Below are 26128 nucleotides of genomic sequence, written 5' to 3'. Positions count from 1 at the left end.
CACCAGCTAGAGTTATTAGTAGGTTACCTCCCACCAGCTAGTTATTGGTAGGTTCCTTCCCACCAGCTACAGTTATTGGTAGGTTCCTTCCCACCAGCTAGAGTTATTGGTAGGTTCCTTCCCACCAGCTAGAGTTATTTGTAGGTTCCTTCCCACCAGCTAGAGTTATTGGTAGGTTACCTCCCACCAGCTGGAGTTATTGGTAGGTTATCTCCCACCAGCTAGAATTATTGGTAGGTTCCTTCCCACCAGCTGGAGTTATTGGTAGGTTCCTTACCACCGGCTAGAGTTATTGGTAGGTTACCTCCCACCAGCTGGAGTTATTGGTAGGTTCCTTCCCACCAGCTAGAGTTATTGGTAGGTTCCTTCCCAACAGCTAGAGTTATTAGTAGGTTCCTTCCTACCAGCTGGAGTTATTGATAGGTTCCTTCCCACCTGCTAGAGTTATTTTTAGGTTCCTTCCCACCAGCTAGAGTTTTTGGTAGGTTACCTCCAGTGCTTAGGATCGTATCCGGATCCGTTGGATCCGCAAGCTTTTGGCTTCCTGGATCCGGATCCGCAAAAATATGCGGATCCACTGATCCGGATCCAAGGGGTAAAATGTCAACCAAAAACTGCAAAAAAAATAGATTTACTCTTAAACCCCAATCTGAACTTTTGAAAAAAGAGAGATTATAAAAAATTTCTCATTTCTGAATGGTTGTATTAAGTTTTGGAATAAAAACAAATTTGAAAATTATTTTTTGTTCAAAAATCAGTAAATCTTAAAGAAATGACCTGGATTCGGATCCATTTTTTCCAGTGCGGATCCAGGATCCGGATCCGCATCAAAATAAAATGGATCATAAGCACTGGCTACCTCCCACCAGCTAAAATTATTGCTAGGTTCCTTCCCCCAGCTAGAGTTATTGGTAGGTTCCTTCCTAAAAATTTCCTAAAGGCTAGGTGGTAATATTAACATTGTTAATTGCGTATGACACTCAAATTATTATATTGGTATCCTAAATGCTAGCTTAAATTCTGGTTTAAATTCTACTTTTTATTTGATTTCTAAGAATTATGCTAGAAATTCGTTTCAGATGGAGCTTTCTTTGTGGATTCCAACCCTGACGTGTTTTCTGTGATATTAGATTACCTTAGATATAAAACTGTAATTATTCCACCAACTGTACCGCCTGAAGCACTTCAGGTATTATCTTTTTCAGATAGAAAGATGAAGATATCTTCCTAATTTTTGCTAGGATTGAAGGGAGTGACCGGCTAGACATAGTAGTTGAGCTGAGAATGCAGTAAGTAAGTATTGAAGAGAAATTTTTAATTTGAGATTTATAAGACGTTTATACTTTGTGTAATTACTAACTAAGAGCGCAAAATCGATGGTCCAACTACTATGTTTAGCCAGACACTCCTTTTAAGGCTCTGTCCTTGATTTTTTATATTAAAATTAAATTAAATCAAAGACTCATAAAATGTAGAATTACGAAATAATTTTCATGATGCTCGAGGACAGAAGAATTACCATTTTTATCCTTGGTATTTTATTTTCAACGACTAGTCTGTGCATTGTGCATCTTTAAAATACATTTTCATTAATGAAACTATGTCCTAACTTCAAATAACCGACTTTGTTTTCTAAAAAAGCTCTTGTTTTTAGGCTCAGGCCAGATATTTTGGACTCGAATGTTTGGTGGAAGAAGTTCAGATAAAAAAACTTGCATGCAAAATTAGGAACAGATCAAAGCATTACAAAAAGAAAGAAAAAGTTTATTTTCTTTTCATTTTTGATTCATGAGTTTATTTAAACAAAAAGGAAAAAGGGAATTAAAAGCTACAGAATAAAATTAAAACTTTACCAACAAGCTTTTATCTTTTTTGAAAGTTATCCTCCAGCAACTAATTTATTATCACAAAAATTGAAAATTGTTAAGTGTTTTTTGCGAGACAACTAAATTTTAACGGGAAATTAATGTAAAATGATGAAGCTCGATGATAATAATCCAAGGGGTAAATATATATTACCCCCCTTTTCCCCCTTCCAATACTTTCCTCAAACTTTCATTTATTTTCCCCATTTCAAGGAAAAATGGGACATCAAAAGTCAAGTTTTTATTACTTTTTACACACAAATTTATTTTCTCCGAAAAATCATTTTTTCCCAATCCAACATCTGATTTTAAGAAGAAGGGGTGGGGGTTGAAAAGAAAATATACCCCTGAGTATATCAGAAATGTGAACTAAATCCTTGATTTGAACCTGTGAACCTAGAATCAATGCTGGAGGAACAATGTTTGAGAGTTCTAGAGGAACATTGACTAAACAACCAGGGTCTGTACTAGCACAGGCAGACATATATTCATTATTCATTGTTGGGGGGTTAAAGGGACTTATTTTCTAATGACTCCATTTTAGAGTGACGTGTCCGATTTACAGCGATAAACTTTCTTAAACTCCTGTCTGATCATGAGATAACCTTTCTTAAACCCCTGTCTGATCATGAGATATCCTTTCTTAAACCCCTGTCTGATCATGAGATACCCTTTCTTAAACTCCTGTCTGATCATGAGATATCCTTTCTACAACCCCTGTCTGATCATGAGATATCCTTTCTTAAACCCCTGTCTGATCATGAGATACCCTTTCTTAAACCCCTGTCTGATCATGAAATAACCTTTCTACAACCCTTGTCTGATCATGAGATACCCTTTCTAAAACCTCTGCCTGATCATGAGATACCCTTTCTAAAACCCCTGTCTGATCATGAGATACCCTTTCTTAAACCCCTGTCTTATCATGAGATACCCTTTCTTAAACTCCTGTCTGATCATGAGATATCCTTTCTATAACCCCTGTCTGATCATGAGATATCCTTTCTACAACCCCTTGCTGATCATGAGATAACCTTTCTACAACCCCTGTCTGATCATGAGATACCCTTTCTAAAACCCCTGCCTGATCATGAGATACCCTTTCTTAAACCCCTGTCTGATCATGAGATACCCTTTCTTAAACTCCTGTCTGATCATGAGATACCCTTTCTTAAACCCCTGTCTGATCATGAGATATCCCTACTTCTCATTATTCATTAAGAGGAGTTGTGATAATTATGTACTATTCTTGATATTGATACGACGACAACCTTCTCATTACTGCTGAGAAATAAGGTTGAAGTATACCAGTATGAACCAGTATGAACCAGTATGTATCGGATTTGCCACTCTTCAAATGAAAGGTCGCTTAAAATTACGTCTACATTCCCTTTGAAACAGTAATAAATGCTAAATTGAGTGTCAATTTTGGATTCAATAATTTTCACATTTTTGTCGTATTAAAATATTTGTTTGGTTGAGAAATAAGAGTCAGAGATTGTTCTATAGCTGCAAGCTTTTGTATACAACAAATAATGATATTGATAAGTTCAGTCATAAAACCTTCCACGTATGCTTTATGAACTATTTGGATTGTAAGCCATTTTTTTATATGACAGTTTTAGTCATTAGCACCTTAAAGTATTTTTTATTTATTTTTTGACTAGTTCGTTTTTTTAAATATTAAAAATTGAATATAATAGTTAGCGGCTGCTTCTGCCCATGAAGTATTTGTTGATGTTTGTCCTAAAGGTAGGTTTAACAACTTCCCCCTCCCACCCAACCCCCCCAACACACCATAAGATTGTATATATTGTATAATTTTTACTATCTTAATATAGCAGAGCTCAGCTTGAAAACAGTTTAGGCTAACCAATATTTTTTCGGCGGTTTAAATTACTAGAATTTTTAAGAGTATGATTTTTATAATACATATCCCTGTATTTATTTTTTATTATCTATAAATCTTATATTTTCAGCATTTGAGATTCTGTTAAACTTCCTGAGGTGTGGGGCAAGGAAGATTCCGCCCAACTCCAGCGTTTGTACGGAGAGTATAGGATATGCAGCAGAATCTCTAGGCAATGGAATATTGCACTTAGTCAATAAAATAATAATGAATAATTTGGATTTTTTCCCAGAGGTTTGAATAATCTCACCTGACTCTTTTTCTTATTATTTAATTTTGATGATTATTTCAACCCGCTTTTTGGCGTTGAATTAATATTCCTTGTTTAGGAATAGATATCTGCCTTGAAAGTAAAAAAGGACCCGGATTTTGCAAGGTAAAAATCAGGATTTTTGATCTAAACCTATATTCGATTTTAATATTTACTTAGAATTTTATTTTTTCATTTTCCTTATCTCCATTATTTATACTATTATTATTATTATTATTATTATTATTTTCCTTGAACCTTCAGCACGCGCGCAACTAGACATTCAGCAAAAGGGGGGGGAAGGAAATTTTTTTTTTGCCCTCCCCCCATAAATATTTCTAGGGGGAGGGGGGCAAGAAAAATGTGTATTATACTTAACCATGAAAAAAGCTCCTTACCAATTCAGGATATTTTGATGGTAAACTTTTATATTTGGGAGCATTCTTTTCAGTTTGGGGGAAGTTTTTGTGGGAAAAATCTTAAATTTAAACTTCAGGGGCAAATTTAGTTTTAGGGGACAATTTTCAGTTTGGGAAAATTATTGTTTTTGGGATATTTTTTCAGTTTGGGAAAATTTGTTTATGGGAATTGGGAAATCTTAAATATTTATTTTAAGGGCAAATTTTTTGTATTTAAGGGCATTTTAAAAATTTATAAAGGGGCTTTTTTAATTAAAGGTTTGGGCCCAAAACTTCCTAATTTTGGAGTTATTACCTTAAAGTTGGGTGTATGTATAACACATATGGGGATAAAAATAAATATTTAGGTGCAAATTATAAATATTTAGTGGTATTCTAGAAAAGGGGGCAAATTTTGGTTGAATAAGAATGTGTGAGTATAATTTTTTAAAATCCAATTTGGGGGCATTTTTTTCAGAAAGGGGGCGAAAATAAAAAGAATCTGAGCTGAGCTTATATCAAAAAATGTTGTAGGGGAATTTGAGTTTGCTTTAAGAGTTGGGGGCATAAATGAGTGATGGTTTTAAAAAAATTACTGTGGGGGCCTATTTTTTCTTCAAATTTTCGAGAAAATTAACTATATGTGGAACAATATGGACCCCTGTTGAGGACTTCTTCCCCCCCCCATACCCTACAGGGGGGATGCTTTCTTGAGGGGGGGCATTGTCCCCCTTAATCAGACTGGTTAGGCCCTGCCCCCCCCCCCTAGTTGCGCGCCTGTACAATTAAAGTATATTGTACTGTAGGATATGTTTCGTTTATCCTTTCTTAAACTCCTGTCTGATCATGAGATACCCTTTCTTAAACCCCTGTCTGATCATGAGATATCCCCCCCCTAGTTGCGCGCCTGTACAATTAAAGTATATTGTACTGTAGGATATGTTTCGTTGAGCTCCATGGTTGAGCTCCAGGGTTGAAGCCTTTGGCCACTTACCCTGTCTGTTTGGGTTTTAGTAAAACATATCCGGACACTGAATGATGTATGTTTTAAGTATTTGTAAATAACGTAGAAATTGCGTATTTTTTTTAACAAGATTTGAAAAAGTTCATATCCGATGGATTTGAATCAATACCGTTTAAAGTTTACTTTAAATTCTTCAATCTAAAATCTTAGATTTCTTTGTTCTAGATATCCTGGGTAGATGAAAGAAGAGATAAATCAAGGTTTTGTAATTGTAAAATGCTCGGACTAAGGAAAATTAACACTTAAGATAATTTATTGTAATTCAAACTATGGTCAGAAGTCTCCTAGGTCTGATTTTCCTCCTAGGGTTATATATTTTAATTAGAAATCATTTCCATCATCCCTCGTCTCCCTCCCCTAGTTTCGCAAATGATTATCTCTTACTCCCACTAGGTAATTTGAAATAGCTGTATCTCTAAAAATGTGTACAGAGACGTTTTTTGGACAGATATTTCCTCTATAATATTTACTATTAAAGAAATATTTTTCTCATTTCTTTTGAAGAATCAACAATTATAATAGTATTCTGGTTTTTATTTGTTTAGCTTGATATCCCGTGTATAAATACATTATTTAAGTGTTAAATTTTATTTAGTAATCACAGAAACGTGTCCAGTGCTGACGATTGGCTAGTCAACGACTAAACTAATCAATCTTGTAATAAAGAGAATAGATCTTGAGCAATTTATACATTCTTATCGAATGTATTATGTCATTTTGTTGTTTGTTTTATCAATTAATGCAACTATGTAAATATAAGTAACAATCCTGTTCCACAACGAAAACGGGAATAGGTAAAGAACAAGTAACTTGACCTCATTTAGATTATTCATTTGAAGTTTTTACATGATACTCTCCTTGTAAAGTTATTTAAATTGCATTCTTTAGATTTGGATGCACTAATGTATAAGTTATAAATTTAGATGTATGATTATATGTATAGTGCACACATTTACAGAGGTTTATGTGAACTGAGAACAATGATGTATTTTAATTCTTTGAATAATGCATACTTTCACTTTCTTTAATTTGTTGTGTAAACCTGTACGAAGTATGTATTTATCTATTGCTAAATTGGTGTTAGTTAATTGGTAAACATAATTTTAATGGTTTGTTTTATGCAAAGTTAAAATTCTTGAAGTATTAAAGCTATTATATGTGAAAAATAATCATGCAGAATAAATTTCATTCTAGAAACAACTGACTCGGGAATTTTCTTACTTCTAATTTTCATTTCGTTTTATATTCAATGCTGTAGGTTTAGTTTTTTTAATTATGACAGAAAAAAACGCTTATTGACGTCAAAAGTAAAATATTTGAATCGTCAAAGGAATTCTTTGAATGGCAAACAACTCCAGGAATTTAAGAAACATCATTTTAAATAACCTTGACAATCCGGTTATGTTAAAAGCAATGAAAAATTGTATTTTGATAAAATATTTATTTTACTAAATTTATTACCCTGACCTTATCTTTACCACGGACGTCGAGAATTTATTTTTATATGGTCTCTTTGTATAGTTTACACCTTGTACCGGAATTTTTTAAAACTTATTTGTATGTTGTTATTTGTTAAATTATGTTAGGAATTAATTTGTACATTTAGAATTTTTTAATTTCAGATAGTAAGATGTTTTTGTGTTCGTAGTCCTGTATGTGCTGAGGGGGTTAGGGTGGAATAATGAATTTAATGGGAGAAGAACTAGACCAGAACTGTACTCCCCTTCTTACATTCCAGGTACACTTAGTACACAACTCCCCTTCTTACATTCCAGGTACACTCAGTACACAACTCCCCTTCTTACATTCCAGGTACATATAGTATACAACTCCCTACTTACATTCCAGGTACACTCAGTACATAACTCCGCTTCTTACATTATATGTACACTTAGTACACAACTCCCCTTCTTACATTCCAGGTACATTCAGTACAAATTCCCCTCTTTACAATCCAGGTACACTCAGTACACAATTCCCCTCTTTACAATCCAGGTACACTCAGTACACAACTCCCCTTCTACATTCCAGGTACACTCAGTACACAATTCCTTCTTTACAATCCAGGTACACTCAGTACACAATTCCCCTTTTTACAATCCAGGTACACTCAGTACAAAACTCCCATTCTTACATTTCAGGTACACTCAGTCTTAATTTGAGCTTTATTTGGGTATAAGTAGATGCAAAGAACGGATTTTACTTGGGTTTAAACTTAAAGCTTTTTAAATATCATCTCTGGAATGTTGGATATCTGAGATATTAATAATAAAACCGAGTGGTTTTGAAGTCTTCTAAGTAGCCTATCTTTGAAAGAATTCTTTTTTATTTGAATTGTGTAAGATATGTATCTTAAAGGGACTCGGGAATGATGTAAATTCTTAACTGAAAGCCACAATATTTCAGGAAAGTTTGCAGAAGGTGTTCTCCACAAAGCTAGGTAGTCAAGCTTATCAGATGGCGGCCTCTCTTTCGCCTTTAGCTTCAAACAGGTTGATATTATGTGTTATGTTAATTCTTGGTTATCAAAGCAGTTAAACTAGAATTACGTCTAAAAAAATATTTGTTTTTCCAAAAAGTTCGATTTCTTTGCAAACATTTTTTTTAATTGTTTACCTTAGGTTAAAACTGAATATATTGATACTTGACCGACGATTCTCATTATTGCAGTGCTTATCAAGTTTTAGGATAAAAATAAGCAAAAAAAATTTAACAAAAAATTTGAAATTTTTTTTAATTCAGTAAATCTTAAAGAAAAGACCCGGATCCGGATCCATTTTTTTACAATGCAAATCCAGGATCCGGATCCGCATCAAATTTAAATGGATCCTGGGCACTGCATTATTGTTATTATGATGAAGAGTAAATAAATTAATTTAAACTTCTGAATTGTTGGTTTTTGTATCTATTTTTGTGTTCTATTTTTTTAACCATTAATGGAATGATTTACAAACTATTTGAATGAGAGATTGATTGATAGATTGATTGATAGAATAATTGATAGATTGGTTGATTGATTGGTTGATTGATTGATTGGTTTGTATTGAATGATTGATTGAATGATTGATTGATTAAAAATATAAATTAAATGACTGATATTTTGATTAACTGATTAATTTAACTGATGGAACTGATTAATTGACTGATTGATTAATTAAATAATTTTCTTTTGGTGAACTGATTGATTGACTGATCAATTAACTGATAAACTGACTGATTTATAGACCGAACAATGGATTAACTGATTGATTGATTGATTGATTGAATAACCAATTAAATTAATTTATTGCCTAATTAATTGATTAACTGAGTCATTGATTGATTAATGAATTAATTGACTAATTGATTAAGTAATTGGTTTATCGAGTAAAATGACTGATTGATTCATTGATTGAAGATTGGCAGGTTGATTGGTTGGCTGATTAATATTGATTTATCCATGGTTTTATTGATTGATGGCTGGTTGATAGTTGGTGGATTAATTGATGGATTGATGGATTGATGGATTGATGGATTAATGGATTAATTGATTGATTTATTGATCACTGGCTGGTTCATTGATTGATTGCCTGATTAATTGTTAAAATAAATCGACTAATTGTTTGGTTATTTAACCAATTGATTGATTAAATAAAGATTTTTTGATTTACTGAGTAATTAATTGATTCATTGACTTATTAATTGATTCATTGACTGATGTACTGATTGGTTGTTTGTTTGATTACTTGACTTTCTTGTCGACTGTTTGACTAGTAGTTTAATTGACTAATTCATTGATTGGTTGATTGACTTTTCAACCAATTGACATTTCAGACTGAGTTCCATGTCAAGATCTTTAAAGTCAGTTCTAGTAACTGGCGCTATTGGTAAGTAATATATATCTGTGCAAACCTTATTAAAGACTTTATAAGTACAAAGTACGTACAGGGTGTCCCAAAAAACATGGGAATTCAGTGACGAATTCTATATCGTCTTTATAAATAATTATTTGATTTAGTAAAGTGATACCTACTGAGAAAGCTGCAATCTGTAAAAGTTTCGTCTGCTATGTTCACATTTTGTTTGTTTATGTTTTGACTGCATACGGTTGTACTTAGTAAAACAAGAAAATTGCAGTATACAAACAGAGTAAACTTGTCCGCCTTCACTGTTCATCTTGCGGAGACATTATAGACTCATCTTTACAGTCTTTTACCCTTTTCATAAAATAAACGCTAGCAGACATAATAATATTATGAGTTTTGAAATTAGGTATCACAATGCTAATTCATAACAAAGACGATATCGAATTCGTCACTGAATTCCCATGTTTTTTTTGGGACACCCTGTATCCCCTATTCCAGGAGTGGTAACTCTTATATCTATCTCCTATTGTAGGAGTTTTCGTTAATATATCTAACTCCTATTTTATGTGTTGTAGTTTATGAATCTATCTCCTATTCTAGGAGTGGTAGTGTATGTAATTATCCCTTACTCTAGGAGTTGTAGTTTATGTATCTATCTCTTATTCTAGGAGTGGAAGTGTATGTAATTATCCCTTACTCTAGGAGTTGTAGTTTCTGTATCTATCTCTTATTCTAGGAGTGGAAGTGTATGTAATTATCCCTTACTCTAGGAGTTGTAGTGTATGTATCTATCTCTTATTCTAGGAGTGGAAGTGTATGTAATTATCCCTTACTCTAGGAGTTGTAGTTTATGTATCTATCTCTTATTCTAGGAGTGGAAGTGTATGTAATTATCCCTTACTCTAGGAGTTGTAGTGTATGTATCTATCTCTTATTCTAGGAGTGGAAGTGTATGTAATTATCCCTTACTCTAGGAGTTGTAGTGTATGTATCTATCTCCTGGATGACCAGAAGAAGAAGATCGGAAGATAGGGGGTCAGGAGCTAGAACTAGGAGACCAAGGAACAATTCATTCAGGTGAAAAAAAAACAGTTTTGCTTTCGTGAGAATTTATCAATCAAATGTTTTTAATTTTTATGCAACAGATCAGCTGTTGAAAATATTTCAGTAGGAAAGATATCAATTTAAAAATTATCTTAGATCTGCAAATGTTGCTAGCGATTGTGGTTCGGTTTCATCAACTCCTTACAGGTTTCTACGAAAACTTTTATTCATCTCGAAAACATTATTTATGACATTATAATGTAGTTTTTGATGTAGGGGTATAAAATATGTTCAAAGGTAGAACGCAAGATTGATTTAATTTATCTTTTTCAAAATAAATGTTTGGGAATTATTTTATCAATGAAAATAAAATTTGGCAAGATATGCTTTCTTAAAGCAAACACATCTTGGATCATTAGGATTTATATCATGAGAATTTCATTCAAATATTTAGAAGTTACAACTGGATTGAGCTGCAGAAACATTCAGTATCAGATCAGGTCAAATTTTAAATTGTTGTTTCGCAATCTTAAAACTAAGATGATGTCATTATCAAGATTCTGCTGCGTATTAAAATTAAAATGGCACCTTAAATTTTTCGGATAAAACCATAATTGCGTCCTGATTTAAGATTCCTCTGTATAATATACTAAAATTGCTTTCTGATTTAAGATTCCTCGGTATAATATACCAAAATTGCGTCCTCATTTAAGATTCCTCTGTAAAATATACCAAAATTGCGTTCTGATTTAATATTCCTCTGTAAAATATACCGAAAATGCGTTCTGATTTAAGATTCCTCTGTATAATATACCAAAATTGCGTTCTGATTTAAGATTCCTCTGTATAATATACCAAAATTGCGTCCTCATTTAAGATTCTTCTGTATAAAAAAAACAAGACGTTGTCCTAATTTAAGATTCCTTTGAATAATAAAAACAAGATCTCGTCCTAATTTAAGATTCTTCTGTATAAAAAAAAACAAGACGTTGTCCTAATTTAAGATTCTTCTGAATAATAAAAACAAGATCTCGTCCTAATTTAAGATTCATCTTATAAATAAGATGTTGCCGTCATCTAACAATTTTAACAACTAAGCAAAGACTCAAAATAAAAAAATTGTTATTTCAGGAGAGTATTGTGAGTAGTGCTACCCTAGTGGACGGAACACAACTAGGTAAGCATCAATCATTTACTTTGAGGTTGGAAAATCAATTAATAAGGGGGGTTAATTTTATGAATGAGGTTTCCATCCAATACCAATTTTCCTGTCAGCGAGTTAAAGTATAGGAGTTGTGGGTTAGAGGCCTAGAACTTTGCTCATATCTAATTAAAATACTTAGCTGGGACAGTTTTTATTTTTATTTTTGATTCAGCTCCTCAGCAGCTCGGTTTAATGGGTATGGAAGCTCTTGAAACAGTAATAGCATACTGGGAGGATGCTTTAGCAGCATATAATCCTACAGGTTAGCGACTTCATCTTTGTCAAATCCGTGTTTAGGATCCGAATCGATTTTGCCTTCCTGGATCCGGATTCAAAATATGCGGATCAACGGATCCGAATTCAAGGGGCAAAATATCAACCAGGAACTATGAAAATAAAATACCTTTTTCTCTTTAAAGCCAAATCTGAACTGTTATAAAAGAGAGATTATTAAAATTTTCCTTAACCATAAAAATAAGCAAAAATAAAAGAAGAAAATAATTGGAATATTCTTATTCTGTTAAAAAATCAGTAGATTCTAAAGAAATGTTCATGACCTGAATCCGGATCCATTTTTCTCAGGGAGGATCAAGGATACGTACTTGAATTCGCATCAAAATAAAATGGATCCTAAGCACTGGTGTAATCCTCTTTTATAAACTCATTTTTATTTTTACAATTCTACAAATTACAGTGCGGCGGTGGTAGGTTTTTGTTAAGTTCTTAACTTTTTAAACGTAAGCATATTTGTATAATGCTATAGGTTTGAGATTTCGTCAGCTTTTCGTTGTAAAACTTTATTTGGTACATTTTAAAGATGTGTTTGTTTCACATGTTGGAAAGTGAAGTTTATTCATACATCCTATTTTTCATATGTATTTTTTTAGTGTAAATAATCTATTATAATAAAAGATATAATTGAAATAGTAATGATTTTTGCATTGAAAACTTACTAAATTAAATTAATATAATTTTTTTAATATTTAAGCGACGAGTCTTGTTCTTACGACAAGCGAAGAATCAGAATTTCGACGAAGTGTTGAGGAAATACTAGATTTAGCCTACCAACTGCAGGTAAATAGAATTCGTGCCACTTTACGAATATCCGGATCTGAATCTGGCCGCAGTCTGAATCCTTATAAAACAAATCGGATCTTTTCTTTATTCTAATCTGGGTCAATTTTTTGAATTCTTATCATTTATTGTAAATTAAACGATAAATGTTTTTTCTTAGGACTTTTTAAACTGCCCCTAATAAGTTTGACTGAAAATATTTGTCTTACTAAAAATTCATCACTGGACTTAGACTGTAAGAGGGGGCCGGGGGGTGTCATTGGATCACAGTTTAGGATTCATTTAGGAAAAAATATTTAAGAATACTGAACTAACTTCTATAATATAGGATATGTCAGAAACACTATTCATTCACCAAAACTCTGTTCTTAATAAACGTGATGCATTCCTTCAACAGAAACAGGTGAGTGAATCATTTCATTTCATTTCCATGTTAGGTAGCTGTATGGCACACAGCCACAGGAGCATGAGCGTTATAAATTTGTGCTTAAATTTGTGCTCTTTCCCGGATAGGACTCCAGGCAGTTGCCCACTTGGTGGTGGGTAGCGCTCTGAAGGAAGCTTTCGGGTTCTACGATGGGTTTACTTTCAGATGAAAACTTGATTTGATTTTGAATCATTTATGTATTTTTTGTCTCATTTTAAGTCTTATCAATTAATTAATTAATTAATTAATGTTATGTGTTATTGTTATAATTCTTATTTTATTGTCATCCTCAGTTCCTACTTCTTGTTGTCCTTGCTCATATATATACTTTCAATCTCAAGAAATGATTTTTGAAGGTCTGGAGAGAAAAAAAATCCATCCTGTTTGATATTTTTACCCAAAATTTTATTTATTTTCCCTTATTCGGCGTTAACTTTTTTTCTTAACTTTTGGAGGAAAACAGATTTTCGAAATGGGGAAGGAAAAAAATTATTTTGTTCTTGATTTTAGGAGATGCAGAAAGTGGCTGAGCAGCGAAGATCTCCAAGTATATCAAGAAGAACAACAGCTCTCAGGTATATACGACAATTTGCAATTTGCTAAAGTACAGTCAAAAACGATCGTTAGTTTCTGAACGACACCACCGTTCACGAAAAAGGTTGTCCGTTCTCTTTTCGTTCGTTTACAAAAACAAAAACGATGTCCCTCTATACAGAGGAGTAAGAATTTTGTCTGTATTAGGGTATTATAAGAAGTTTCTAGAATTAAGATAATTATATTTAGTGTATCAAGTCTGGATGATGTAAGCTTTGTCTCCGCTGAGGATAGTATCGCAGATCTTAGAGATTTTGACGAGAATAATGAACCTTTGGATCTAGGTATTATAGATGATGTTATTCCCAGAAATGTAGACGGCAAAAACAATTTAAAAATTTATTGTTGACCAATTTGAAATTTTGACGTAACAAACAGGATACAGTTCATTAAGTATGGAGAGAAATGTTTGAGTTTAAAAGGGGGGGAAGGGGCTGTAAAATATCAAATATTTTGATTAAAACTTCTGGTGGCAGTACTTACTGGCTCTCCGAGAACCATCTCAATAAAAAAATAAGCAACATTTTCTTGGCATGAGTATGTCTTTTATTTTTGTACATTCACCACCATGGTTAAATCTAAAATAGGTACTGGGCAGTGAACTATGATCAAACTCATGGTCCATAACAAAACGGAAAAACAACGATTATTTAAATAATTAATTTTGTTTTATTCTCTCAAATAAGAAAGAAAATACTTAGATAAATTGGTGTTGTACAAGGCAGCTTTAGAGGTACACGAAACCAGTGGAATTCCATACAGGTTAACATCTTCTTTTTTGTCTTCTTTCCCTTCGTTTACTCTTCTTTTGGACTCTATCCGCAAAAAAATGACGACAATATCTAAAGAGTGCCTTTGATCAAATTCTTAAGTTCTTATTGCTCCTGAATTTGTATTCCCTACTTAGTTAAGAAAAATGACAATATCTGAAGAGTACCTTTGATCAAATTCTTAAGTTCTTATTTATCCTGAATTTGTATTCCCTACTTAGTTAAGAAAAAATGACAATATCTAAAGAGTGCCTTAGATCAAATTCTTAAGTTCTTACTTATCCTGAATTTGTATTCCCTACTTAGCTAAGACAAAATGACAACCATATTTAAAGAGTACCTTTGATCAAATTCTTAAGTTCTTATTTCTCCTGAACTTGTATTCTCTACTTAGTTAAGAAAAAATGACAACCATATTTAAAGAGTGCCTTTGATCAAATTCTTAAGTTCTTATTTATCCTGAATTTGTATTCCCTACTTAGCTAAGACAAAATGACAACCATATTTAAAGAGTACCTTTGATCAAATTCTTAAGTTCTTATTTATCTTGAATTTGTATTCCCTACTTAGTTAAGAAAAAATGACAACCATATTTAAAGAGTACCTTAGATCAAATTCTTAAGTTCTTATTTCTCCTGAATTTGTATTCCCTACTTAGCTAAGACAAAATGACAACCATATTTAAAGAGTGCCTTTGATCAAATTCTTAAGTTCTTATTTATCTTGAATTTGTATTCCCTATTTAGTTAAGAAAAAATGACAACCATATTTAAAGAGTACCTTTGATCAAATTCTTAAATTCTTATTTATCCTGAATTTGAATTCCCAACTTAGCTAAGAAATTAAAGCATCTTTTCAATTTGTTCCCTTGAATATATTACGAAATATTCTATATAGTATGCAACGTAGTTCTTATGCTTTTCAACCCAAAAAAAAGTGTCATTGATTCTTGGTGAATGATTGGTAAATGGGTAAAGTAGCGAAACAGACATAAGAACTATATAATTGTAATAATGAACAAGGAATTGAATATTTTTATCTAGGGTAATGCGAACTGATTTTCTTGGCTGTGCTTCTGATACAGATTATTTAGCTAAACTGCATTGTCTTAGACTGGCTTTCAGGTCAGCTTTAGTATATTAGCTGATTGCATCTAGAAATCCAATTTTATTTTCGTCATAAAACTTTTTTTGGTCCTATTTTTATTGAAACCCTTTTCCCTTTTCTTTCATAATGTCTCTTTTTTCTGTTTTTTTTTGTGTTAACTTAGGTATTCATTTAAGTCAATTCCAAAAGATTTGTTTATAAAAAAAATGAACTATTTAATTTTCTAGAGAAATAATGAAAGATAACGAACTAAGAGTGTTGTTGATTAAAAAAATAAACTATTTAATTTTCTAGAGAAATAATGAAGGATAACGAACTAAGAGAGTGGTGGACAGACAACGGGAGAATTATTCTAGTTCAGGAAACATTGTTGGACGCATCCCTAGCTGTATGATATGATATGATATGATATGATATGATATGATATGATATGATATGATATGATATGATATGATATATACAAATCAAACCAATATTTTAATATTTTGATATATTTTTTTATTTAAGCTATATATTCTTTAGAATCCTTTCTTATCCATACTTTTTTTCAGGCAACGTTCTTAGGATCTGGAATACAAAAAAGCTTTAAACAGTGTTTAAATTTAACTTATAATTGTCGTAGAACGCTGATTTTTTGCCTGTCCTTTCCGATGTCAAAATAAATATTGGAGCACTCTGATCGGCGCGCTAGCAGCCAGCAGTTATCTTGTGGCTAATCCTACCATATGTTTTACATGCAGTATGTAGATCTTAGATAACTAGACCCGGGGATTCTAATTCGTGGGTATAAATTTTGCTTGGGAAATCTGATCGTCACGCTGCTAAATAGACGGTAGTTATCGGGTTAACTGAAAATTGTTTGACATGTTCTTTTAGAAAAAAGTATTTCGACCAGAGGGATATAATTCTGTTGTCAAAACTAGTTGAAAAGCATTAAGGTTGCCTTGCTCTGGAACACATTGGTATTAATGAACTATTTACAATGTTTGTTCATGTAGTATATTAGAAATTAGTCACTTGAGAAATTTGTCTTATTATAAAAACCAGCGAAGAAGTCTGATAGACCTAGTGGACACCTATTATTAAATGCGGTTCATCCTACAAAAATGCTTGATATACTTAAAATTCTGGTAAACAGAATCTGAAAATAATCAACCATTACATTCAAAATGGAAGAAATTGTCTTGATTTTAGTTTAACAAATAATGTAGCTAGTACTACACGAGCACATTTCAGTAAAATGATCTTTTATTTATATTATGGATTCTTGCGTGCTTAAAAGTAACTTTGAGAACAGGTAGCTGCAGGCTGCTAGATTAACTATCAAGGGGCGCTTTCCATTGTTAACCAAGGAAATGGACTAATCGTGCTCAATTACTTTAAATTGACATACAACATGTAAACTCCAAACACTTGACTAAAAGCGCTCCGGTCAGACTGCTCAAATATTTATTTTGACCTCAGAAATGAATTAGTTTTTCCCAAATTTCTATAAATCGACACACAACATGTAAAATATGTACAAAGATGAACCATTACTTAACAGCTGGATACTAGCGCGCCGGTCAGAATGTTACAATGTTAATTTAGACATCGGAAAAGAATTGCTTTTCCCCAATTTTCTTTAAATCGACATCTCAACATTAATTTGAACTCGGAAATGAATTTCTCATGCCCAATTACCCGTAATTCGACATACATTACAAGAAATGTGTGGCAAGATGACTCATAATGTAACAATTTGCTATTACCGCGCCGGTCAGAACGATTCAATGTCTTCTTTTGACCTCAGAAATGAATTCCACGTAACAGCTGGCTTTATTTGCGACGGCCAGAATGTCCCGATATTTATATTGACATCAGAAATAAATTCCTGGTGCCCAATTACCTGTAAATTAATATACAACGTGCAAATGCAGCATGCAAAGTAAATCCATAAGGTAACAGCTGGCTACTAGCGCGCTGGTCATAATGCTCCAATATTTAATTTGACATCGGAAATGGATTTATCATGCACAATTACCTGTAAATTGACATACAACTCGAAAAGTATGTGGTTAGATGACCCAAAATGTAATAGCTGGATACTAGTGCGTCGATCAGAGTGCTCAAACTACATTTTTGACTTATTACCTAATTATCTACATACATGTGAAATTTGTGGCAAATGACCTATAATGTAACATCTAGCTACTTGCACGCCGATCAGAACGCTCCAATGTCTGTTTTGACCATAGAAATGAATTCTTCGTCTTAATTTTCCTGTAGATCGATGTATCGCATGCTACTTTTGTTTTGACTAATGCCTAAATTGAAAACTTAAAAATCTCAAATATTTTCTAAAATTCGCTCGCGAGGATTTGACTCTTTTTTGCGAAAAACTGGCATTACATGTTTGAAAGCATCTTGAAGCAAATTAAAGTTCATTTCATGGTGTCAAGATTGCAAAAATGCGAAAAAGTCACATTTTCCACCAAAAAGCACAGTCGCACTTATGCTCGATTTTTTTAAAACCGAATTTTGCATTTACAATACATAATTTCGAGTTCACATGCAAAAAATCAGCGTTCTACGACAATTCTAAGTTATGTTTAAAAACTGTCAAATTATCCCTAGAGTAATACATGTTGACCCCCTCCCCCTTACTTAAAGAAAAGAAGACCTAAATTAAGTTGCAAAAGTCAGAAAAGAATTAAGGCAATTAGTTAAATTAGATTGAAGCAAATCTTTCGAAATTCGTCAAATGTTTTGTTTCAAAAGTTATTGGTGAAGTCTGATAAGGACCCGAAAGATTTCCTCATTGCCTTCGATGATATGATAGGTACTAGTGCATTTGTTAATAAAGAAAAGATTATAACATATTATGGAATATTTTTAAGAATCTGATGTGTTTTAACAATAGCAAGCTAACAATTATTAAGTAATCATATGATTTTGTTTGTAAAAAATATAGATCATCCATCAGTTGTCTTAACTAATTCTTAGCATTTGATTTCCTATTTTAATAAGACCACGTACACAGCCCTTTAAAAATGTACGATATACTTGTTTCTAATTTCATTATTTATTCAAGTATCATTTTTATTTTTAGAGTACCTGACAGGAGACGCAGTTGTTAAACAGATGGAGGAAGAGCTTTCATCCAGGTAGGAGTCTTTATATCCAGGTAGGGGATAAAGTAGGGACTATATAGTATATATCCAGATAGGAGATAGAGTTTCAGACATAAATCCATATCCTAATTCTAAAACACTCCTTAATAATCACATATTCATTTCCTTCAAGTCTTCCTTTAAGTCTTTGAAAAAATTCTATGTTTAATCCGATTAAAAAAAATGTCAGCCAGGCGTTATGAGACATAATGAAGCTGGTGGACTGCTTTTGTAGCCGCTTAACACTGGGCTACACTGTTGTAGTTAACGGTAACAAGAAGTAGGGGCAGAGAATAGATTCAATACCTATTTTGTGACCAATTTCGAAGAGCCAGCCTAAATATGTCTTATGTCTTATGGATTATGGATTATATATCCAGTTAGGAGATAGAGTAGGAGACTATATAATATCCAGGAAAGAGATAGAGTAGGAGATTATATATCCAGGAAGGAGATAAAGTAGATGAGTTTATATCTAGGTAGGAGATAAGAGTAGGAGACTATATATACAGGTAGGGGATAGAGTAGGGACTATTTATCCAGGTAAGAAATAGAGTAGGAGAATATTTATCCAGTTAGGAGATAAAGTAGGAGACTATGATTCCAGGTAGGAGATAGAGTAGGAGACTATTTATCCAGGTAGGAGATAGAGTAAGAGACTATTTATCCAGGTAGGTGATATAGAAGACATATATATCCAGGTAGGAGATAGAGTAGGAGACTATTTATCCAGGTATGAGATAGAGTAGGAGACTATATATCCAGTAAAGAGATAGTGTAGGTGAGTATATATCTAGGTAGGAGATAGGTTAGGAGACTATATGTCCAGTTAGGAGATAGAGGATTAGATTATATTTTTATGTTTATTTAAATCATATTATATTTTTCAGGAATGTTCGGTGCATTAATTTCTACGATGTTTGCTTAGATTATATACTTATTGACTCATTCGAGGTATGCTATTTTTTATAAATCAATTTTAATTTTAATTTTGGAGCTTTAATTTTTTATTCGTAAATTTATATCTTTTATTTTTGAATTCATTTTTAGGATTTAGAATCTCCGCCCAGCTCCGTCCTTGCAGTCATGAAGAATAGATGGCTATCAAACAGTTTTAAGGTTAGAAAATATTCATTTTAGGTACTTACTACTTGGCGGACACCCGGGGGGGGGGGGGGCAACAGCTCTTTCTTGGTTTTTTTTTACGGTGGGCTGACCTTTTTCTGGCGATGACTTAAAGAGACTTGCATATATGGTTGCTGATTTTTTTATTTAAATGTTTTTTTTCCGTCGAATATTAATAAAATGCATTGTTAGTTTCTAAATATGGTTTAATGACATTTTACATTAATTTTATTTTTTCACCGTGAATACATAGATAAAGTTTTCGAATGAGTTTGGCTCTTGCTCGACGGTAATCTTCCCTGTGTAGGGGCTTCAGCTGTAACATAACCTGCTGCAGGAACTACTGAAGAACCTGTCCTTATCCTTTTCTGTAGGCCTCTTTTCTAAGTTTGTGAGTTTTGTGCCTCCCCAATGGACTGTGGGTCTGGTCCTAAAATGGAACAAAAACTTGTGGTCTGTTCCCTGAAACATAACAAAATCTGGTGTCTGGTCCTAAAATTGAACAAAATGTTGGCCTGTTCCCTACAAAACGGGACAAAATTTGGTGGCCTGTTCCACTGAACTAAATCGACCTTTTTTATCTGATATTAAATATTCAAATATTGTGTAAGTCCGGATTAATTTTCGGTCGCAGTCCTCATAGGACACAACACACCCATATGGTGATCTTGGGGTTCCATGTTGGATATCTTTTCAGATCTTTCCATTGTTTCTTATTCCTTATTAATATTTCAGGAGTCTGCTCTACAGACAGCGCTCTGGTCGGTATTTCAGGTGAAATAATTAAGACGGGAAAAATTTAAAGATTTATTTTAGAACCAAACTGACAAGCTGAAAAATTTAAAGATTTATTTTAGAACCAAACTGACAAGCTGAAAAATTTAAAGATATATTTTAGAACCAAACTGACAAGCTGAAAAATTTAAAGATTTATTTTAGAACCAAACTGACAAGCTGAAAAATTTAAAGATTGACAAGCTGAAAAATTTAAAGATTTATTTTAGAACCAAACTGACAAGCTGAAAAATTTAAAGATATATTTTAGAACCAAACTGACAAGCTGAAAATTTCAGACAATTAGGTCCAGCCCTTCTGGAAGTCGTAGCTAACATACATTATATATTAGCAAAGAACTTTATTATAAATAGTAATAATAAAAGGTCGTGAATGCTAAAAAATACCTCTTATTCTAACTTTTTTTCATTAATTAAATACTATTGTTAATATTTTTACCTAGGCAAAAAGAAGACTTCTAGTGCATCCGAATGGGTTTAAATCAAAATTTTATAATGTGTCAGGTATTCATTCATATTCATATTTAATAAAAATAAATCTAAAACGTATTTTGTAAATATCGAGTATACTACTTTCAATATAAGTACGGATTTTTTTCAATTTCACTTCAGTCATATTTTTTCTTTTTTATTAAGGATTATTTTTGTTTTGGAAGAAAGGAAGAGGAAATGTATTTTTTATTTTAGAAATTTTAACGCCGTCCCTGGCGTGGGCGTTTTTTGGTCCTGATGAGCATTTATGCAAATTAATGAACGAGTTTAAAACTGAGGTTTTAGGGTTTCTAGGAGATATATTTAGGTATCATTATAAATTAAAATTTATCATTCAGTGCCTATTTCAATTCCCATTTTATATTTACATTTTTTTGCTTAAGTTTTGTTTCTCAAAAAAAAAATTGATCTAAACAACGGGTTTACCTGAAATCCAATTCTAAAATATGATTTCTTTTTATAAAGTTTGATTTTCTAATCTTAAGTTTGATTCCTTATGTCAAGTTTGATTGCCTAATCTCAACTCAAGTTGGATATCATAATCTCAAGTTTGATATTCTAATCTCAAGTTTAATTTCCTAATCTCAAGTTTGATTCCTTATGTCAAGTTTGATTGCCTAATCTCAAGTTTGATTTCCTAATGTAAAGTTTGATTGCCTAAGCTCAAGTTTAATTTCTTAAACTCAAGTTTGATGATTTCCTTATCTCAAGTTTGTTTTCCTTATCTCAAGTTTGATTCCCTTATCTCAAGCTCGATTTTCAATCTCTAGTTTGATTTCCTAATCTCAAGTTTGATTTCCTAATCTCAAGTTTGATTTCCTTATCTCAAGTTTGATTCCCTTATCTCAAGCTCGATTTTCAATCTCTAGTTTGATTTCCTAATCTCAAGTTTGATTTCCTAATCTCAAGTTTGATTTTCTTGTATTAAGTTAGATTTTCTTATCTCAAGTTCGATTTTCAATCTCTAGTTTGATTTTCTAATCTCAAGTTTGATTTCCTTATCTCAAGTTTGATTTCTTGATCTCATTTTCAATTTAGTTTTGGTAGAGTTGATTATTCAAGTCTAGAGAAGCTCAGAGAATCAGGTATTTTAAAACTTTTTTGAACTTCTTTAAACCCCCAAAAAGTTTGTTAAGATTAGTGATTAGAAATACCATCCTGGTCTGATAATACCAATTATCTTAAGCCTAAATGAGCTGTGGTTGTAATTTCAAGTGACCCTCAATTTAAAGAAATGGGCATGCCCGATTGACAACGGGACCTGAGACCCTATGAATCGGGCATATCACGTTAAATATGAATTTTTACTTGAAATTACGCCTGCTGTCCCTTTAAATACCCGTGGCCTTAAACCTTAATCTTGTTGAACTTAGAAATAGTTTTTAAAGAATTTTTTTTTAGCGAATTATTTTCAGTGATGACCGTTGCTCAAGAAAGATTGGGAAGTGTTCAACGCAAACTTGAGGAATGATCTCAATATTATATCTGAATCTATGCACTAAATATAAATGCAATATCTTTTACGCAGTTTCACATACCTCCTGGACTTTTTACTAGACTATTTTACATCACTTTAATTTTGATTCTTAACACTGTATAATCTTAAACTAATCTTTCGGTTTCGTACTGCAGTGATCTGCAGTACACTAACCTTAGAAATAGTGGATTTTAGTGAAGAATGACGTAATAACTTAAAGGAACTTGCTCTTGTTTGCAAGGAAATTTAGAAATACAAAAGCTGTAGTGGTTTTTAGCTTCGTTTCTCTATAAAACTTTACTTACTGTAGTCTCAAAATTAGCCGGTTATTGTACAAAGTAATTGTAAACATGGTCACATGACAACATTAAAATTAAAGCTGTTTTGGATATGTCTGAATTTAAATGCTTTAAAACTTATTAAAAACTGTTTTGAAATACTGTTTCAGGAGCTTTCAATATTCATTTTCTAACGTTTATACTTGTTAAGCCTTTCCAGAACATTTATCTTATTTTTTCTTCATTCTCTGTTCTTAAAGATTGTTAACAAGTCGCTTTATGTAAAATATTATTTATTTGTTGATGAATGTTGATGATATTTGTCAATAAAATGCAAACAGTTATCTTTTATTGTATGAACTGCAGCTGCCTCCATAAATGTTAAGAACTAGCAGAATTATAAACAGACGATTGATAACTCGACGGACAATATTAAAGAAATAAATGTAGATTATACAAGCCCTTTGTGATTTCCAGCCAAAGCTGGTTCGTTCGGTTTATTTTATACTCATTCGTGCTCCCACTTTACGAACGGGCACAATCAATGTACCCTGAAGATTTAGTTTATAATGGAATGCTATAAGCAAAGCTTCCTCTTTATCACTCGGATTAAAGACTCCTGTCAGTTTAGAATTTATTTAGAGACAGCAATCCAAAAACAGGTGAAAACTGAAATATAAAATAATTTATAAAAATACAAAATATATACAATCAAGTGTGAAAAATGCAATTTTTATAGCGCGGCTTTTTAGATCTTATATGTTGGACTTTTTAGAACAATATAGTTTTTATGAAAGAATACAAAAATAAAAACTTACATTACGGTGAGTATCCATTTACATGAGAGCACTGTTCACAGTTCCATGCTTGCGTACGTCAATCGATCAATAATGTCTAAACGAATTATTGATTAATTGATTACAAAAATATTTATATAAATCGTTTACAAACATTTTTTAATTATTTCTTTTAACATTTTCAGAAACAATTTTTTAATCACCTGTAGGACCATTTTAGTTTAGATCGACCTACAGAGATCTTGAACTCCACACCAAGAGTTCTAATTAAATAACAACGTTATTTATTTACTATTGAATTGTTCAATAACATTAAATTTCACAAATTGTTCAGTGTTTTTATTATGCGAAATTAAACTACCTTTCAGGACTTGAAGACTTGACAAGGTCCAGTTTTAGTACAGCAGTTTACACTGTACTAAAGGGTAGGGTTCCAGCACTGCCTCAGCACTGGTTTCAGTTTTTCTATAAAAGTTAGCTTATAGAAAACCGTAGTGTGTTTTTCTTTTTAAATGCATAATTAGAAAATACATTTTTAGATTTAATACCTATTTAATCTTTGTCGAGAGAAACTTCGACGTTCACTCAAGTTTCGGCAGAAACACAGCCTCTACTTAAGTCTATTAAAAAGGGTTTGTATTAAAATCTTTTTAAATGCATTTTTTACAAATGTACAATTTTTACATTTTATAAACTCATACCTATATATATTCCAGGTACGAAGGGTCACAACCTTCACATACTTGTATAGTCCAACTACGCGCTTTAAACTTTCTCATTCCTTCTGAAAAGATTTCAGAAATTAATATTTTCTTTAATGAAAGTTTTTTTTTTTTTTTTTTTTAAATATAGGATAAATATTGTTTAAATATTGGCTAAGTATCATTTAGATAAAATCCATATAAAATTCATAGTTCTGAATATAAAATGTTTATAATTTTTAGACAGTAAACTTAAAAGTTTTACATTTAAGTTTTTTAAGAATGAATTTTCATTTAAATAGTTCTGAAGATTTTTTGAGTAAATATTTACTTTAACAATTCAGCAAAATCAAATATAATCAGATTGATTCTTGCTTTTATCTTCAATCTTCAGGTCTTGAATCATCTATAGGATCATCCGAAGGGTTTACCGAATCGTCTTCACCTATACAGTAGAATTTACACTGGGGGCGGGAAAAAAGACGATGAGGCGTTCCCTTGATTCAGACGCTTTATAATTGTTTATAGTTTATTTGAGAGAAGAGTAGAACTGATGAATATAGATGTAGAATGTCGAAAGTAGCTGAGAATACTGAATTAAAAATGTTCACTTTTCACTTTTTATTGAAATAAATTTCAATTAGTATTTGCTAATCACTCTTTGTTTATTTATTCATAGGCCAGTTTTCAGAGGAAAAAAGATGAATGAAATTCTCTCCCAACTGGTCTCCGACCCTTGACTCTCTGCTCTCTGTCTCCGAGATCTTCTTCATATAGAATTCGTTTCCTGCTTCTTTGCATGCCTCGTTTAGCTCCTGGATAAGTTCTAGATCATGCTCAACATGAACTACCGCGACCTTTCTCACAGATCTCCGGGTTGTCCTGAACACTGACTCCGATGCATTTTTGTATTCAACGATCAGAGATCTTGAGATATCATCCCTGGATTCATCCAGCTCCTTCACACGTCCTGTTCTCCAGACTCTAGAACCCATCTGTTTATCATTCTCATCCTTACGAAAGATTACAATATCTCCAATCTTGGGTTGATATGTATTCTTGGTCCACTGTGGTGGTCTAGGTATATAGTTGATGATTTTCTCCATGGTCCAGTTTCTCCACCAGGATTCATAAACCTTGTCCATCTGTTTAATTAATCTTGACGGAGCTTCAATTCTACAAGGTCCTTGAGGAGCACGAGAATTATTCATTCCACTAATTAGTCTTTGTGGAGTAATTAAATCTAGATTATCTAGATTTTCAGTCTTAGAACCTAGACATATTGGAAGATTATTGAGCTCATTACTAACCCAACCAAAAGCTGTTTCATAGGCGAGGATATCCAGCTGCAAACCATTGTAGACAGTGTAGAAAATCTTCTTGATTTCCTTGATTGACCTCTCCACAACTCCGTTGAAGTTGTGTCCTCCGACCGGACATGTTTTGAAGTTTAGACCAACCTTATATTCACCATTTAGAGTTTTAGAGATATCTGTCCAGCTAATCTCCATATCTTTGCAACCTTTGATAAGTTGAGATCCTTCATCAATGAATATTTGATTAGGATGACCAAATCTGCAGGCAAATCTTGTATAAGCTAATACAAAAGAAGAAGCATCATATCCTTGCATTACATGAGTATAAACAGCTCCAGAGGCAGGATCTTTAAACACTAATCCCCATATTTTAACACTGGATCTGTGATTATGTTCACAGTGAGCTAAGAAAGGTCCCATTATATCAATCTGAACATTCCAGAATACAGGGGCAATAGTGAGACGGTTTTCATGAATCTTTCCCA

The 26128-nt window shown here is 32.5% G+C and overlaps 1 protein-coding gene and 1 long non-coding RNA gene across 3 annotated transcripts; one reads left to right on the top strand and one right to left on the bottom strand.

Moving 5' to 3' along the window:
- The first annotated feature begins 7048 nt into the window (after positions 1-7048).
- LOC111699251 (mitoguardin) lies at positions 7049-23173 on the top strand. Its single transcript, XM_023469864.1, has 24 exons — positions 7049-7184; positions 7853-7938; positions 9260-9312; positions 10266-10368; positions 10492-10542; positions 10790-10835; positions 11467-11512; positions 11712-11801; positions 12528-12613; positions 12942-13016; positions 13551-13615; positions 13824-13918; positions 14336-14396; positions 15448-15528; positions 15806-15872; positions 18272-18332; positions 18603-18657; positions 19554-19617; positions 19714-19782; positions 20524-20562; positions 21026-21086; positions 21270-21381; positions 22113-22159; positions 22490-23173. Exons 1-24 carry the CDS (start codon positions 7128-7130, stop codon positions 22543-22545), a joined length of 1626 nt encoding a protein of 541 aa, XP_023325632.1. The 5' UTR covers positions 7049-7127; the 3' UTR covers positions 22546-23173.
- A 352-nt stretch (positions 23174-23525) lies between these two features.
- LOC111699252 (uncharacterized) lies at positions 23526-24595 on the bottom strand. 2 transcript variants are annotated; one of them, XR_002764711.1, is made up of 5 exons: positions 24328-24594; positions 24175-24246; positions 23988-24091; positions 23830-23889; positions 23526-23723 (listed from the first exon to the last, which is right to left on the bottom strand). It is a non-coding gene; the product is annotated as an uncharacterized LOC111699252 (long non-coding RNA). The 2 variants fall into 2 exon arrangements; XR_002764710.1 differs by having other exon boundaries at positions 23830-24091; positions 24328-24595.
- Positions 24596-26128: the final 1533 nt, after the last annotated feature.

This window comes from Eurytemora carolleeae, unplaced genomic scaffold, assembly GCF_000591075.1.
Source record: "Eurytemora carolleeae unplaced genomic scaffold, Eaff_2.0 scaffold269, whole genome shotgun sequence".
NCBI lineage: Eukaryota > Metazoa > Arthropoda > Copepoda > Calanoida > Temoridae > Eurytemora > Eurytemora carolleeae.
Note: the sequence above shows the minus strand (reverse complement) of the source record. Positions and strands in the feature narration are given on the sequence as shown.